Raw genomic sequence first — 15,037 nt, 5'->3', positions numbered from 1 at the left:
TCTGTACCAATGTACATCCTCCGGTCCAGCCAGATTTGTAAGGTAGAATTGGGATCATGATAGTGGAGAGGGGGACACACTAAAGAACTAGAGGAAAGTTATATGTTTCATCATTGCTACCCTGCACCCTGATTGGCTTGTCTCCTCCCCACAACCCCTCAGTAAGGGGGTCAGACACTGTATCTTTTAATATCCGGGCACCATCCTCTGTCCTCACCACATCTGCTTATGTAGAAAATGCTTTCAGTAAAATATTTTTGGAGCAAAAACTATATAATAAAATAGAATTGAGACATATTAACCAGTGTTTGAAGCTAATTTGAATTCTGGTTCAAGCACTACATTCAAAAATAGAATGAAATAATATATATCTCTAAGTTCTTTAAATAAAATTATATATGTATTTTTAAGAGACAATGGAGAATGTAAACCCTGCATGGATATTTAATGCTATTAAGGCACTATTTGTTTGTTTTTTGAGGTGTGGCAATAGTATTACAATTTTTAAGACATAGTCATGTTTCAGAGAGATTAAGGACCTTCAAAAAGGTTATGGGAAAATTGAATTAAAAGATAATATTCTTCTATGAACTTTTTGAAGCTCCCTCTTATATACTGAAATACTTATGGATGAATTGATAGCCAAGGTTTATTCTAAATGGTTCAAATGGGACAGAGTAGGTGAAAGTATAGATAAAATTAAATGGATTTTATAATTGTTGAACTCGTGATGAATGTTCATTACACAGTTTTTTTCCTAATTTAATGTGATTGACTTTTCTATAATAAGTTTATAAATAATTGTCTAAAACAGTTACAAAAATAAATGTTATATTTTAATTATTTGCCTTTTATAAAGTAGTGCTTTTTATTTTTCATCGTTTTAAAGACTGAGGTGCACTTGGTCCAAGCCATGGTATATATTTTTTTCAAAGCCATTTTATTGGTAGTTAGTATAGATAAACATAGCATCACATTGTTTAATCTTTTTTTATTTTTATTATTAGACATTTACTTTATTTTTTTTTTGTATCTTTGTTTATTTTTATTTTTTTTAACATTTTATTAGGGGCTCATACAACTGTTATCCCAATCCATACACACATCAATTGTGTAAAGCGCATTTGTACATCGTTTCTCAAAACATTTTCTCTCCATTGAAACCCCCGACATTAGGTCCTCCACATTGTTTAATCTTATCAAGCAGTATTATACAATTGGTACCACCACAATCAGTTCCAAAAAGGTAGCAATTTTTACCCATATAAAAAATGTCCACTACAATAGAAAAGTGAATGAAGGGAGACATCGGTCAATGTAAGACATGAAAAAATAATTTATAAATTATCAAGGGTTCGTGTGTGAGGGCAGATAGGAAAGGGAGGGGGGGAAATGAGCTTATACCAAAGGCTCAAGTAGAAAGAAAATGTTTTGAAAATGATGATGGCAACATATATACAAATGTGCTAGACACAATGGATGGATGTATGGATTGTGATAAGAACTGTACAAGCCCCCAATGAAATGATTTTTAAAATGTCCATTATAATTTAAGCTGGCTAGTTATAAGATTATTGACACATGTATAACATTTATAAAAATCAGTCCAAAGTTTTGAACATTAGCAATAGCTGATAACATAGCTAGAGTTTTGAGATGAACTCTCACCTCTTTTCTACGGATCATTCCAGCTGTACTCCAGGATAGTTTTGTTCTTCTGGGAGTCTATGGTTATTTCAGTGTTCTTTGTCAATACCATAATTCAAATGCAGTCTTCCTTATTGATTGTGCGGATTTTACCTGCATATGAGGTAATTAAAAATTACCATGTCTTGGATCAAGCATACCTGAATCCTTAAAGTGACATCTTTTAACACTTTAAATAGGTCTTGTCCAGCAGAATTGCCAATGCAAGATTACGTGAGAAAGCTGTTTCCATTAGCGTTAACTATGGATCCAGTGATCTACAATGAAATGAATGACTTCAATCTTTTCTCCATTTACCATGATTTTGTATATTGGTTTGGTTGTGAGGATTTTTGTTTTCTCAATATGAGTTCTCCTGTCTTTAAGTAAGCAAGGTTGTATCATTTGCATATTGCAGATTGATAATGAGCCTCCCTCCAATCTTTTATGCTACTTTCTTCATATAGCTCAGTTTTTCAGTTTATTTTCTCAGCATACAGATTAAGTATGGTGGAAGGATACAACCCCTGACACACACCTTTCTGAGTTTAAACCATGCAGTTATTCTGTTAAAAATTACTGTCTCTTGGTTTATGTACAGGTTCCACATGAACCACAATTAAGTGTTTTGTCATTCCCATTCTTCTCAATGTTATCTATAGTTTATTACGATCCACACAGTCAAATGTGTTCACATAGTCTATAAAGTAAAAGCAAACATTTTTCTGGTATTCTCTGCTTTTCAGCCAAGATCTATCTGATATCAGCAATGACATCATCCCTTGTTCCAGATCTCCTGAATCCATTTTGAACTTATGACAGCTCCCTGTCAATGTACTGCTGCAACTGTTGTTTTTTAAATTTGTTCTTCCACAAAACTTTACTTGTGTGTGATATTAGTGATATTGTTTGATAATTTTTGCTTTCTGTTGAGTCACTTTTCTCTAGAATGGCACAATAGGTATATTTTGGTCAGTTGCCCCGCTGACTGTTTTCTAAATTTCTTGCCTTAGATTGATCAGTGGTTCTAGCACTTCATCACTTTTTTGAACATTCCAATTGGTATTCTTGTCACTTCCTAGAGCCTTATTTTTCACTAATGCCTTCAGTAAAGTGTGAACTTCTTCCTTCAGTAACATTGGTTCTTGATTATACGCTACCTCTTGCAATGGCTATATGCTGATCAATTCTTTTTGGTAAAGTGGCTCTGTGTCTCTGTGTATTCCTTTTTATTTTGAACAGTTTTATTGATATATAAAACACATAGAATACAATTCATTAGTGCAATCATAATTAAAAAGGGTTGTGCAATCATCACCACAGTCAATTTTAGAACATTTTCTTCTTTCTAGTACTCATCATTGTTAACCTTCTATATTCTCTTTATTCCCCTTTCATCCCTGTGTCATTCCATATATTACCTATTGAATCCTTCAATATTACAATTCAAAGCTTGGATATTTTCTTCAGTTTTTTCAGCTTCTGCTATGTTCTTCCCTTTTAGTTTTCTAATTTCAGGTCTTTGCATATATTGTAATGTTTTACTTGTCCTCTTGGACTGCCTTCTGTTTTAGGTGTTTTTCTCCTCACTAGGCTTTTTATCCCTACTTGCTTCTGAGTCTGTCATCATGTGGTGACTTGTGTGTTGTTATGATGCTGGAAGCTATGCCACTAGTATTTAACAAATTTTGTTCCACCCAAACTGACCCCCAGTTTAGCCTGAAATCCTCCCCCCCCCAAGTCTAGCATGCAAAAGTGATTTCCATTTGCTGTGTAAAAAAGGTCAAAAATATTAGTACCACCCACAGAGCCTTGGTGTAATATGGCAACATCTCATTCTGTGTCCTTTAACTCTCAAGGTCTCTAGCCACAGTAACTTTGTTTCAGTTCCTTAGTAAAGCTGTTCTTCCACTTATATGACCTGTGCGTATGTCATTTCCTGTGCATAGTGTTCTCTCTCTCCTTGGTACTACTTTATACTAGAAAATTCTTACACAATGACAAATAAAGAAAAGTCAATTCTGAAAATTAGAATGAAATTTGTAAATTGTGGCTAAGAGCAGAATCTTTGGAGTCAAACTTACTATGTAACTTAGTAACTATAAAACCTTGGCCAATTTTATTTGATCTTTATGTTAAGAATAAATGAGTACCTTCTTAAACATTTTAAGATTAAGTGAGATAATATGTGTAAAATGCCTGGTGTTTATATACATTGCCGTGAACTTGAGCAAACCATTTAACCACCCAAGCTTATTGTGTTGTGGGTTTTTTTTGTTTGTTTCTGAGACTGTCAATCTTTTTCTTTTCTTTTTAATCATTTTACTGGGGGCTCATACAACTCTTATCACAATCCGTACATACATCAATTGTATAAAGTACATTTGTACATTTGTTACCCTCAGCATTCTCAAAACATTTCCTCTCCACGTAAGCCCCTGGCATCAGCTCATTTTTCTCCCTCTACGCTCCCCCCTCCCTCATGAACCCTTGATAATTTATAAATTATTATTTTGTCATATCATACACTATCCGACGTCTCTCTTCACCCACTTTTCTGTTGTCCATCCCCCAGTGTGTATTGTCAGATGGAAAATACAGACAATATATCCTACTTTACAAAAAAATTTTTATAATTGAAGTCCTTTGATAAATATAAATGGGTAACCATAATAGCTTGGTATACTAATTATATTTGTATGAAGGAAGATGGTGATCTCATTTTGTCTGTAATTTACCCTTATTCTTTGATTCAATTTAGGAAGATGTGGGATACTTCTTTGTCATCAAAATTGTCAAAGTAGAATTTACCCTACTGTGAAAACAGTTGTCTGCTTTCAGTGTGAACTTCTTTGTGATAAAGTGTCCAAATGAATCTTCAGGAAAATAGATCTTAATAGAAATCTAAGGAGATGCTTCTTGCCTGGTGTAAAAGGAATGAGATAGAGAAAGATAATTAGGAGCAAAACCCAGAAAGTAGTAATGAGGGAGACACTCAGCATGACCAATTTTGATTGCCTGTTCTGATTTCCTATAGCTGGGTTGTGTTGAAGGAGACCTGGTGGTGTAGTGGATTATGCATTGGACTGCTAACCATAAGGTCAGCAGTTTGAGCCCATTAACTGCTCCTTGGGAGAAAGATGAGGCTTTCTGCTCCCATAAAACTTTATGGTCTCAGAAACCCACAGAGGCAGTTCTACTCTGTCCATACGGTTGTTATGAGTTAGGATGGACTCAGTGGCATTGAGTTTGGTGTTATCCTTACTTTTATGATTGGTTTGTATATTTTGATTTATCCTTACCTGGCCATCGTAAAAACCAGTGAGAAGGCCAGTGTGACCATTCCACATAGAAGAGTAGTGAAATACAAGTCAGAACCCAGAAATCCCTATCTCTGGATATTTCATCCTGCTATATTGCTTTTATTAGCCATGATAGCACAGTGGTTAAGCTCTAGGTTGCCAACCTAATGGTTGGAGGTTTGAACCCAGTATCTCCAAGGGAAGAAGATATGGTAGTCTGCTTCTATAAAGATTACAGCTTTGGAAACCATATGAGTAGTTATACTCTGCCCTGTAGGGTTATTATGAGTTGACATTGAGTTTAGGCAATGGGTTTTTGTTGTTGTTCATTTTTATATTGTTTTCAAAAATAGGAATAGCAAATGTAATGATCTGTAAATACTAATGTTATGTAATACTTCATATAGGAATTTGTGTAAGGACAGCACTGATGTTTGTTCTCCCTCTTATTTATAATGTGATCTTAGATGTGATCTTGACTAAGATTTTTATTTTTAGCCCACGCTTTCACTTATTACTGACAGACTTGTTTTTGAATTGGGTTTCCTGCTCAGCTTCCTGAGCTGCATTTAAATTTTTTAAAATTATTTTTTATTTTTTAAAACTTTATATTGTGAATTTGGTAAAGTTTACAGATCAAATCTGTTTTCCATTAGAAAACAAGCCATACATCTTTTGTTTCATGTCATTGATTATAATCTAATATGCAAGCAACACTTCTCATTCCTTGTTCTCCCTATTTCAAACCCTTGTCATTCCTCCTTCTCTCCTAACCCTTGCTACCCTCTGAACTTTGCCTTAGCAAATGCTGCCCTTTTCATCTCAAACGCTTGATTGTGTCAAGGAGTGCCATACCTCCTTAAAGGATCCCTGGTGGTGTCGTGGGTTACGAGTTGGGCTGCTAACCACAAGGTCAGCAGTTTGAACCCACCCGTTGTTCAGTGGGAAAAAGATGAAGTTTTCTGGACCTATAAAGGTTTGCAGCCTTGGAAACCAACCACAGGAACCTTTCTGTCCAGAGATCCCTATGAGTCAGAATTGACTAAATGGCAATGAGTTTTGTACCTCCTTAATGTTATTGTTCGTCTTATGAATCTGTCTATTGTTTTGTTGAAAACTCAGCCATTTGGGTGAATTTAAGTCCATACCTGACAGGTGACTAACAGCCATACATAATCTCAGAGGCTCCACCAGTATTTATCCTATTAGTAAACTTGACCTTTTAAAAATAATGATTGTGAGTTTTCTTCCTTATCCCTCTCCCCCTCCACTCTATCCAGACCCTTCTAATGTGACCCATTTCAGAGTCGTTGGTAGTGTTAGCCAGGCACCATCTAGTTTTTTCGGTCTCAAAGACATGGAGGCTAGGTCCAGTGGTCCATTAGTTCTTTGGTCTCATTTTTTTTTATGTATCTTTGATTTTCTTCATTCTTCTTTGCTCCCAAGGAGGAGATCAATAGTTGAACCCCACTTACTAGATTTTAAGACCCTAGTCACTCCTCATCAAAGTAGGATGTGGAACATTTTCTTGTGAACTGTGTTGTGTGAATTTGACCTTGATATTCCCCTAATTATAGTCTGGAGTTTTTAGGCCTAGTGACTCATTTCTTCAAAATGCTTAGCTGTGGATAAGAAATTTCATAACTTTGCTTCCTATATATTCTATATTTATGAATATATGAGGGGCTTCAAAAGTTGTAAAAAAATGGAATAAATGTTTCTAATTTTTTGAAGCCCCCCCCTTATTTGTAGCATAAATAGTTAATGTACATAAATACTTAGAAATATCATTTGTTAAACATATATATTCATGAGAATCTTTTGAAGTTTTTGGTAAATCTGTTTCTTCTTAGTCAATAATATTCCATATGCTTCACTCCTCTTGTTTTAGAATCCTAAGTAAACTATTATATTCTTTTTACACACAGGTCTTCTGTGCTTCCTGCTGTAGCCTGAAATGTAAGCTGTTATACATGGATAGAAAAGAAGCTAGAGTTTGTGTCATCTGCCATTCAGTGCTAATGAATGGTAAGTATTAGGACGGTTTGCTTTTACAGTTACTGAAGCAGAACAGGAGAATTCCTTTGGAAAGGCTGCTGTTTTTACTGCCCTTTCTTAAGAAGTTGCTCATTTTCTCAAATGTCATAACTATAACTGAAAATATTGAGCTATTACTTCTACAATTTTGAAAATATTTTTAGCATTGCAGAATTCTTGTGCCTAATTTACTGCATGAATGCTAAAGCCAGGTAAGTTTGGCTGGAAAAGTGGAAGTTCTTGTTTAAATCCAGTGCTTTGTAGCTGTTAATGTATTTGCTGGGGAGAAAGGCATAATGGGAGCAGACAATTACTAGCCACCTAGATGATGACATATTTAAATTGGGCCAAAAATTTCCTTTAAAGATAAACTATCTAGGGAATATCTTAATTACATAGAATACATTTTCTTAATACCTTATTATATTCATCTTGTTAAAAATAAACATTTTAGAATATTGGGTCAATGATAACATTTCATTTATCAGTTGCCTCCTTAATGCTGCTTGTATTTATGTTAAGCGTAAAGGTTTTAAATTTATTTGTCTCATTGTAAAAAGAATATGGGGGGGGTGAGAATATGGGTAGATAATAAAATTTATCCAATGCACATCTTTTATGGAACTGGAAATAAAGTCAAGAGTATATACATTTAAAAGTGAGTATTCTTCTAAAGAGATATAAATAAAAGTGGTCAGGCTATTTAGTATTTTCTCTTTGGCTACATCTTTGTACAGCTGCCAGATTATTACTAAAGCCCATTGCTGTGCTTATGAACTGTTACTAAATAAAATCAGACACACCACTGCTGCCTGAGGCAGAAACTTACCTGCTGAGACCTTTCCTGCTCTGTCTGTCTGCATTGCTCATAGTAATGTTTTCCTGTTGCTGGCTTATTAACGTATTGCATGTAAGTTAATCTAATGTGTTCGAGTCTCCTGTGATCCACTCAATTTCCTCCCATTTCTGAATTCTTATCATTTTGATCAAATATGATGCGTTTTCTCTACTCTTATGGGCCACTTTTTCAGTGGTACTTATTTCACTGGTTGCTCAGTTGATGATATTTATTCCACTGCTGTCGTTCTCTTAAACATATCCCCACATAAGAGTATGCTGCTTAATTATGGTAACTAATACTTCCTTTATTTGATGAGGTCTTCCAACTTGATAGCTAATTATTATTACTTGGCATAGCTAAAGATGAAGGAAATGGTAGAGGATTCATATGAAATACTTTTTATGAAGTAAAGGAGACCCTTAACAAGGGATCCTTAAGGTAATCTGCACTTCCTGGTTTTTCCAGCATCTTTCCACTCGCATGGCTTGGTCCAGTCTTTTCCTAACTATTTAATTTGATGCTTATCAGTGTTCCCTGTTTCTTTTTCCTTTTCTTGTTTTCTCTTTCTCCTTCCCTCTCTTCCTGCCAGTGCTTTCTGGGGAATATAGCTTTTGTTACTCGCTTTGTCTTGCAATTTGGAGATGATAAGTATTCAAAATCTTATGGATCATTCTTTTATATTAAACGAGATTTTTGAAAAGATGGGTTTTTAAAAAAAATATCTGATTTCTATTCCTAGGCATGTGTTATTGCCTGAACTTAGAAGATAACGTTTAGTAGCTTTTATTTCTATAGTACTTTTCATCCTACTGCCTTTAAAGATAGTACTTGATAATATCAGTATTTAGTAACATTTTAGGGTATTTACAATTTTAACAAATTTTTAATTATTTATATTGTTGGACACACATACGATAGCACATTTTCATGTCCAATTGGGTTCTGTGCTATGGAAACACATCAAATATAGGTAATGGTTGTTATTGCTGGATGCTTTGACCCAGGGTGATGATTGTACAAAAGGAGAATTCACAATAATGCTGAAATGTGATCTCCCAATCTTGAGGTTTCAGGATTTTTCACATGAGATTTTACCTAAAATCCTGAAAGTCCTGAAATGGAACCCTAAAACATCATATAATGGAGTAATGATATTTTAGCCCCTGATTTTGATTGTTGATAGAATTATATAAAAGACATTTAAATGAACAAACAAAAAAAGACATATGCTATCCCAGTTGAAAATTGTTGGATTTGATGTTGCTTTAGTCCCCCATAAGGAAATGTTAGGCTCTCCTTTAAAGAAGTCTGAAGCTTAGTCATTAATCACAGACTGATCTATAAACCTAGTATCAGAAATGTCACATGATTTTTAAAATTTGTCCCACTCTAATAGTTTACTTAGCTAAATGGTCTCCTTTATTGACTCAAACCACCTATCTCCTTAATACCTTCATTAGCTGGAAGAGACATGCTATGTTGTTAATGAGGAGGAGCTACATTTATTTGCCCAATATTGTGGAGGTCTTGATGTCCATATTTTGCAATCCATTCACATTGACTGTGTCTGTATTTGCTTTAGCTCAAGCCTGGGAGAACATGATGAGTGCCTCAAGCCAGAGCCCTAACCCTAACAATCCTGCTGAATACTGTTCTACTATCCCTCCCTTGCAGCAAGCTCAGGCCTCAGGAGCTCTGAGCTCGCCACCTCCCACTGTGATGGTACCTGTGGGAGTTTTAAAGCACCCTGGAGCAGAAGGTAGGGGATCATGTGCTATTCTCTCTCTTTTTCCTCACCAAGTTCCTCTGAAAAGGTGCTGATAATGACTTTACAGCACAGATCTTTAGAACACTGCAGATAAGTAAGTCCCTTTGGGTGGTTATACAAGTGGAAGAACAAGGTGAGAAATGTGTTGAAACTATTCCTGGGCAGGTAAAGAAGAATATTGTGTTGTCTGATATTTTAAAGACACTTCTGAAAATATGCCAATATTTTCTCTAATTTAAGAATGGAGTAATTACACTGCTTTTACTTAAAAAGAAGAACCAAAATGGAAGTCAGCCTGCAGAATTCTAGCCTCATGCCTACCTCAGTGTTCTCTGTAGATGTTTTAGAAGTGATGAAAGTGAGAGTTCTTCCTGGCCAACACGTTTCAGTATTGTGTTTTAACAATATACACATTGCCATCTGTCCTTTCATTTGCAGCCTATTCATACACAAATATAAAATGATTATGTTAGGCACATAACCAAAACCAAACCAAACCAACTCCAGTCAAGTAGACTCCAACTTAAAGAGACTCTATAGGACAGAGTACAATTGCAGAATAGAATTTCCAAGACTAAATCATTACAGGAAAAGATAGCCTCTTCTTTCTCCCACTGAATGGCTGGAGGGTTCAAACTGCTGCCCTTGTGGTTAGTAGGCCATTGCTTAACCCACTGCACCACCAGGACTCTGTTAGATACTTAGACCTTTATAAAACTAGGACTCTCAGTCTGATTATGTCATACGATAGGTAGAAAATTATAGGCATTCAAGTTACTTTGATTTATTATGCCTTTATGGCTATGATATTATCATAAAGAAAGATATTTTGTTAGGTTGAGATTATGAGGAGAAAACAATTATTTGTTTACTGAAAGTGATCTTGTTAAGAGATTTCCCTTGATAATTGAAGTCTACCTTCCTTCATTAACATTATGTCTTCTAGCCCCTTCCCTGGCTAAAGAGCCTTGTCCCTTTTTGAAGATCAAAGACTTATTGTCACCATACTCTTCCCCATTTCCCTTCTCTTCAGATCATTCCTTAAGCATGTTCCTTGTGTTTTTATGAATTCAGGTTTTCTTTCTTAAAGCCTTTCTTCTCTTAACTTCATGTTGTTTTTGCTATTCTTCCTGTGTCTCTTTGTTTCGGTTGGTTGAATTGATTTCCATAACTGGATTTAAAGAGATTACTCAGACTCAGTTTTCCCTGCCTTTTTATAAAAATACCACCTACTCTACACTACCAGATCAGTCTTTTTCTTCTTCTATAATGCTTTAGCCAAAGATCTGGTCAATTTGCTTAAATTCTTAGATATCTGTGTCAATTCTTCCTTTATTAATGAATATAATTCTTCAGCATTCTTTGGGGTCATCTTTTGGCTTTAAAAATATTTTCCCAGTTATTTGAGTTCTGAGACACCTTTTATTTTTAGGTGTAAAGTTAATTACTACGGTTGTTTTTTGTTTTCCCTATTATTAACTTACTTCCTAAGCACTTAAAAAAAAAAACCTTCCTTAGTTTCTTGACAGTGATGTGGAGCAGAGTATATAACATAGTTATGGTTGAATTTAAGAGATCTTAACATTTTAAAGCAAAGTGATGTGAATCTTTGCCTATAAATTACAGAACTAAATTATATCAAATGTTTATTTTTATTTATTTGTAACTACTTTTAAACACAGTTACAGTTCTGATGATTATAATTTTAAGATGCTAAATAATGATTTCTTTGTACATCTGGAATTGGTGACCTGCTCTTCATTGATGTTAGAAAGTGTACCAATGGCACATTGATACCTGTTTTATTTTTCTGGCCCCTCCAGTGGCTCAGCCCAGAGAGCAGAGGCGAGTTTGGTTTGCTGATGGGATCTTGCCCAATGGAGAAGTTGCTGATGCTGCCAAATTAACAATGAATGGAACTTCCTCTGCAGGAACCCTAGCTGTGTCCCATGACCCAGTCAAGACAATAACTACTAGTCCTCTACCAGCAGAGGTAAGAAAACAAACAGCAGCCAACAGAGGACCTTACTTTAACCAGCATTACCCACCATTGTATAGCTTTGCCTTGCCTTTTTCTAAATTAAGTGACCTTTCTGTGGAGCCCTATAGGCCTGCAATACCATTTAATATAGTCAGATAACCAAATTACCTGAGTAGAATACACACATGGTAATGTGTTTCTTATGTAGAACTGTTTACAAATACACCCTGGCAATTTTGAAATGTCAAATCAATCATTACATATCATTTTCTGTGACTCTCCAAATTTCTTCTATTTTTTTTCTTCCTGAGACCCAAGATACCCAATGCCTCACCACTGTACAGTGTTTCTCTTACTTTTGCTTGCTCTATTGTTTCCTATAAACATTCTCATTTACCTAGATCTTAATTTTCTTATTAGAGAGTCTACCTTTTCCAGCTAGCACTTGATTGTATTATTTCTAGTAAAACAAAAAATAACTTTTGATGGAAATATAATTCTATTGCATTTTCTGTAAGAAAAGCATGTTTAACAAAATGTGTGTGTATGTGTATTTCTTTCAGGTTTTTGGAAAAAGGGGAAACTAAGACTTTCCCAGCTCTTGCCTCTCATTTCTGTATAACCCACTAGTTTTTCCTCTATGTGTAACATCAGCTGTTCTTACATATTTAGAAGTTTTTCAGGAGACAGATTCCTCAGGTAAAGTCATACTAGAGGGAATCCTTGCTCCTTGATATATTATTTTTAACATTGTTCCTCAGGTACCATGGTGGACTCTTACGAGGTTCCTGGGATAGGATGGGACAATAGGAAGGTGTCTGAAGAATACCTTTTTTTTCCTCTGTTTTACCTATTGTGTTTCCACATAAGATTTTTAAATGGGATTCTAAAGTTTAAAATAAGTGGAAACCCCTGGCCTAATGGGTGGAACACTGAAGGAAACTAGTTTATACTTTGCCCTCACCTCCACCAAATCTTTTTTTTTTTAAATCATTTTATTGGGGGCTTGTACAACTCTTATCATAATCCATACATACATCCATTGTGTCAAGCACATTTGTACATTTGTTGCCATCATCGTTCTCAAAACATTTGCTTTCTACTTGAACCCTTGGTATCAGCTCCTCATTTTTTCCCCTTCTTCCCTGCCACATCCCTCATGAACCCTTGATAATTTATAAATTATTGTTATTTTGTCATATCTTACACTGTCTGACACCTCCCTTCACCCACTTTTTTGCTGTCCATGCCTCAGGGAGACCTCCACCAAATCTCATGGGTTTGTGACACCAGTCACAATTTGGGGCCTAATGGAAATTTCTTTCCTTGCGGGGGTCTAATATATCAGAAGAGGACAGCTACCAACTATTATTTTTTGGAGTAAATGAGAAAACAATGATCCCCTTTCTATTGCTAGTTGGTCCCCTAAATTTAGTGATCAGTTTATAAGACTGTTAATTCCAGTTAAATATGCATATATAAAAACAAATAAACAAACAAACCCTGCTGGCTCAGTCATTAAGCACTTAACTACTAATAGAAAGGTTGGTGATTTGAACCCACCAGCCTACTCCAGGAGAGAAAGATGTCCCTGTCTGCTTCTCTAAAGATCACAGTCTTGGAAACCTTGAGGAGCAGTTCTGCTCGGTCCTATGGGGTCACTGTGATTCGGAGTCGACGCATAATGAAAAAAATAAAAAGAACAGAACTAAAGTACGGGTAAAGGTTTTACTCCTAAGTTGTCATAGATTTATTAACACTATTTATATTTATGTTCATTGATTTGGCTCCTGTATAATTTTTTAATTTGGTCATAATTGAAATAACATGTTAAAATTAGATTTATTGACATACAGAATTGAATTTCCTGTTTGGTGAAGGGACACTAAGGCATGGGAAATAGTTGGGGGAGCTAGAAAGCCCCAGTTTGAAAGAAAGAAAAAAAAATTTTGTAAATCTTTTTTTATGTGTAATTATTTTAAGAAAGAAAATTTTATTTAGCTTTAATATCTGTCTTCCAAGTATTTCTAAGTCTTCTTTTATTCTTCTTTTTAAGGTTTTTCTATGATTATTAAGGTCAAGAACCAGAACTATGTCTTACCTTTCTTTGTTTTTCTTTTTAATTAATTAATTAATTGCTTATTTTAAAATCATTTTATTAGGGGCTCATACAACTCTTATCACAATCCTTACACACATCAATGTGTAAAGCCATTTGTATATTCATTTCCCTCATCATTCTCAAAACATTTGCTCTCCACTTAAACCACCGGCATTAGATCCTCATTTTTCCCCTCCCTCCCCGCTCCCCCCTCCCTCATGAGCCCTTGATAGTTTATAAATTGTTATTTTGTCATATACCTTTCTTTGTATAACTAACTGCACAGTGACTTTCTCAAGAAAGTTTCCTTTTTCTTTTTTGCCAAATCTTTATTGAGAAAAAATTTCAAGTTCACAGAAAAGTTACACTAATAATACAACAAACATTCAAACTCTTAGTTTTAATCTAAATTCTTAGTTTAATTGAATTTAAGTTCTTAGTTTTAATTTACACACACATATAAAATTTGTAATGGATTCATTATTATTTTAATCATGCTGTATATTGTTTATTTATCTTTAACTTTACAAATAAGTATTATTGCAATGAAACATTTCAATAATTATCTGTTGCAAGCAGCATGACAAAATTTTAAATCTTCATGTGGTATAATATACTTTAAATTTTATTAAACCATTTTGTAAAATGTCTGAGAAAATGTGCTCATTTTTTTCTCTTTTAATGGTTTTATTGGCATATAAATGTTCAATTCAGTAGTTAAGCCACATCAAGAATTGCACAGTCATCACCACAATCAGTTTTAGAACATTTTCTTCATTTTTATACTCATCGTTTTTAACTCTCCAATTCCCCAAAACTCTCCTGCCATACTCCCAAGAAACCATTAATCCAGTTACTGTCCCTGTAGAATTACCTATCCTGGATTTTATATATAGAAAAACATGTTTTAAAAAACTAACAACCTGGAGACTCAGTGTCGGGATTGGTTCGGTCTAACCCCACCACACCGAGGCAAAACACTAAGGGTGTGCAGCAGAGCAGCGGGGGGAGCAGAGAAGGGAGCTCCTGAGGGAGCACAGTGGATAGACTCTGGGGCCAGAGCGTGGCACCCCCTGGGACTCGACTGGCAGACACTCCTAGAGGTTAAAAAACAGACCTTGATCTATTTATAGGTTTTACTTTTTAAAATTTATTTTAAATTTTTATTTCTTTATTTTTGATCATTGGTTTCATTGTTGTCATTATTGTGCTCTCTTTTGTCACTTTGTCTTGCTTTGCCTTGATTTTTTGTGCATATTATTATCTCTGCAGGTCTATCTAGATAAGATAGGCTGGATGAACAGTCTGGAGGAGAAAACAA

General features: G+C 35.0%; 1 protein-coding gene across 3 annotated transcripts in view; it reads left to right on the top strand.

The window, feature by feature from the left end:
- Positions 1–15,037, top strand: part of ZFYVE9 (zinc finger FYVE-type containing 9) — a 204,773-nt gene that overhangs the window by 94,054 nt on the left and 95,682 nt on the right. For 2 of the 3 annotated variants that reach the window (XM_045291901.1, XM_004699424.2), the window contains 3 exons: positions 6,917–7,016; positions 9,449–9,625; positions 11,458–11,627. In XM_045291901.1, coding sequence (XP_045147836.1) covers positions 6,917–7,016; positions 9,449–9,625; positions 11,458–11,627 — 447 coding nt within the window. The remainder of the gene's footprint in view (positions 1–6,916; positions 7,017–9,448; positions 9,626–11,457; positions 11,628–15,037) is intronic. The other variant, XM_004699425.2, reaches the window with a different exon arrangement.

The sequence above is a fragment of the Echinops telfairi genome, unplaced genomic scaffold (genome assembly GCF_000313985.2).
Source record: "Echinops telfairi isolate 266 unplaced genomic scaffold, ASM31398v2 ScPeMD7_443;HRSCAF=831, whole genome shotgun sequence".
Lineage (NCBI taxonomy): Eukaryota > Metazoa > Chordata > Mammalia > Afrosoricida > Tenrecidae > Echinops > Echinops telfairi.
This window is presented reverse-complemented; position numbering and strand designations above follow the sequence as displayed.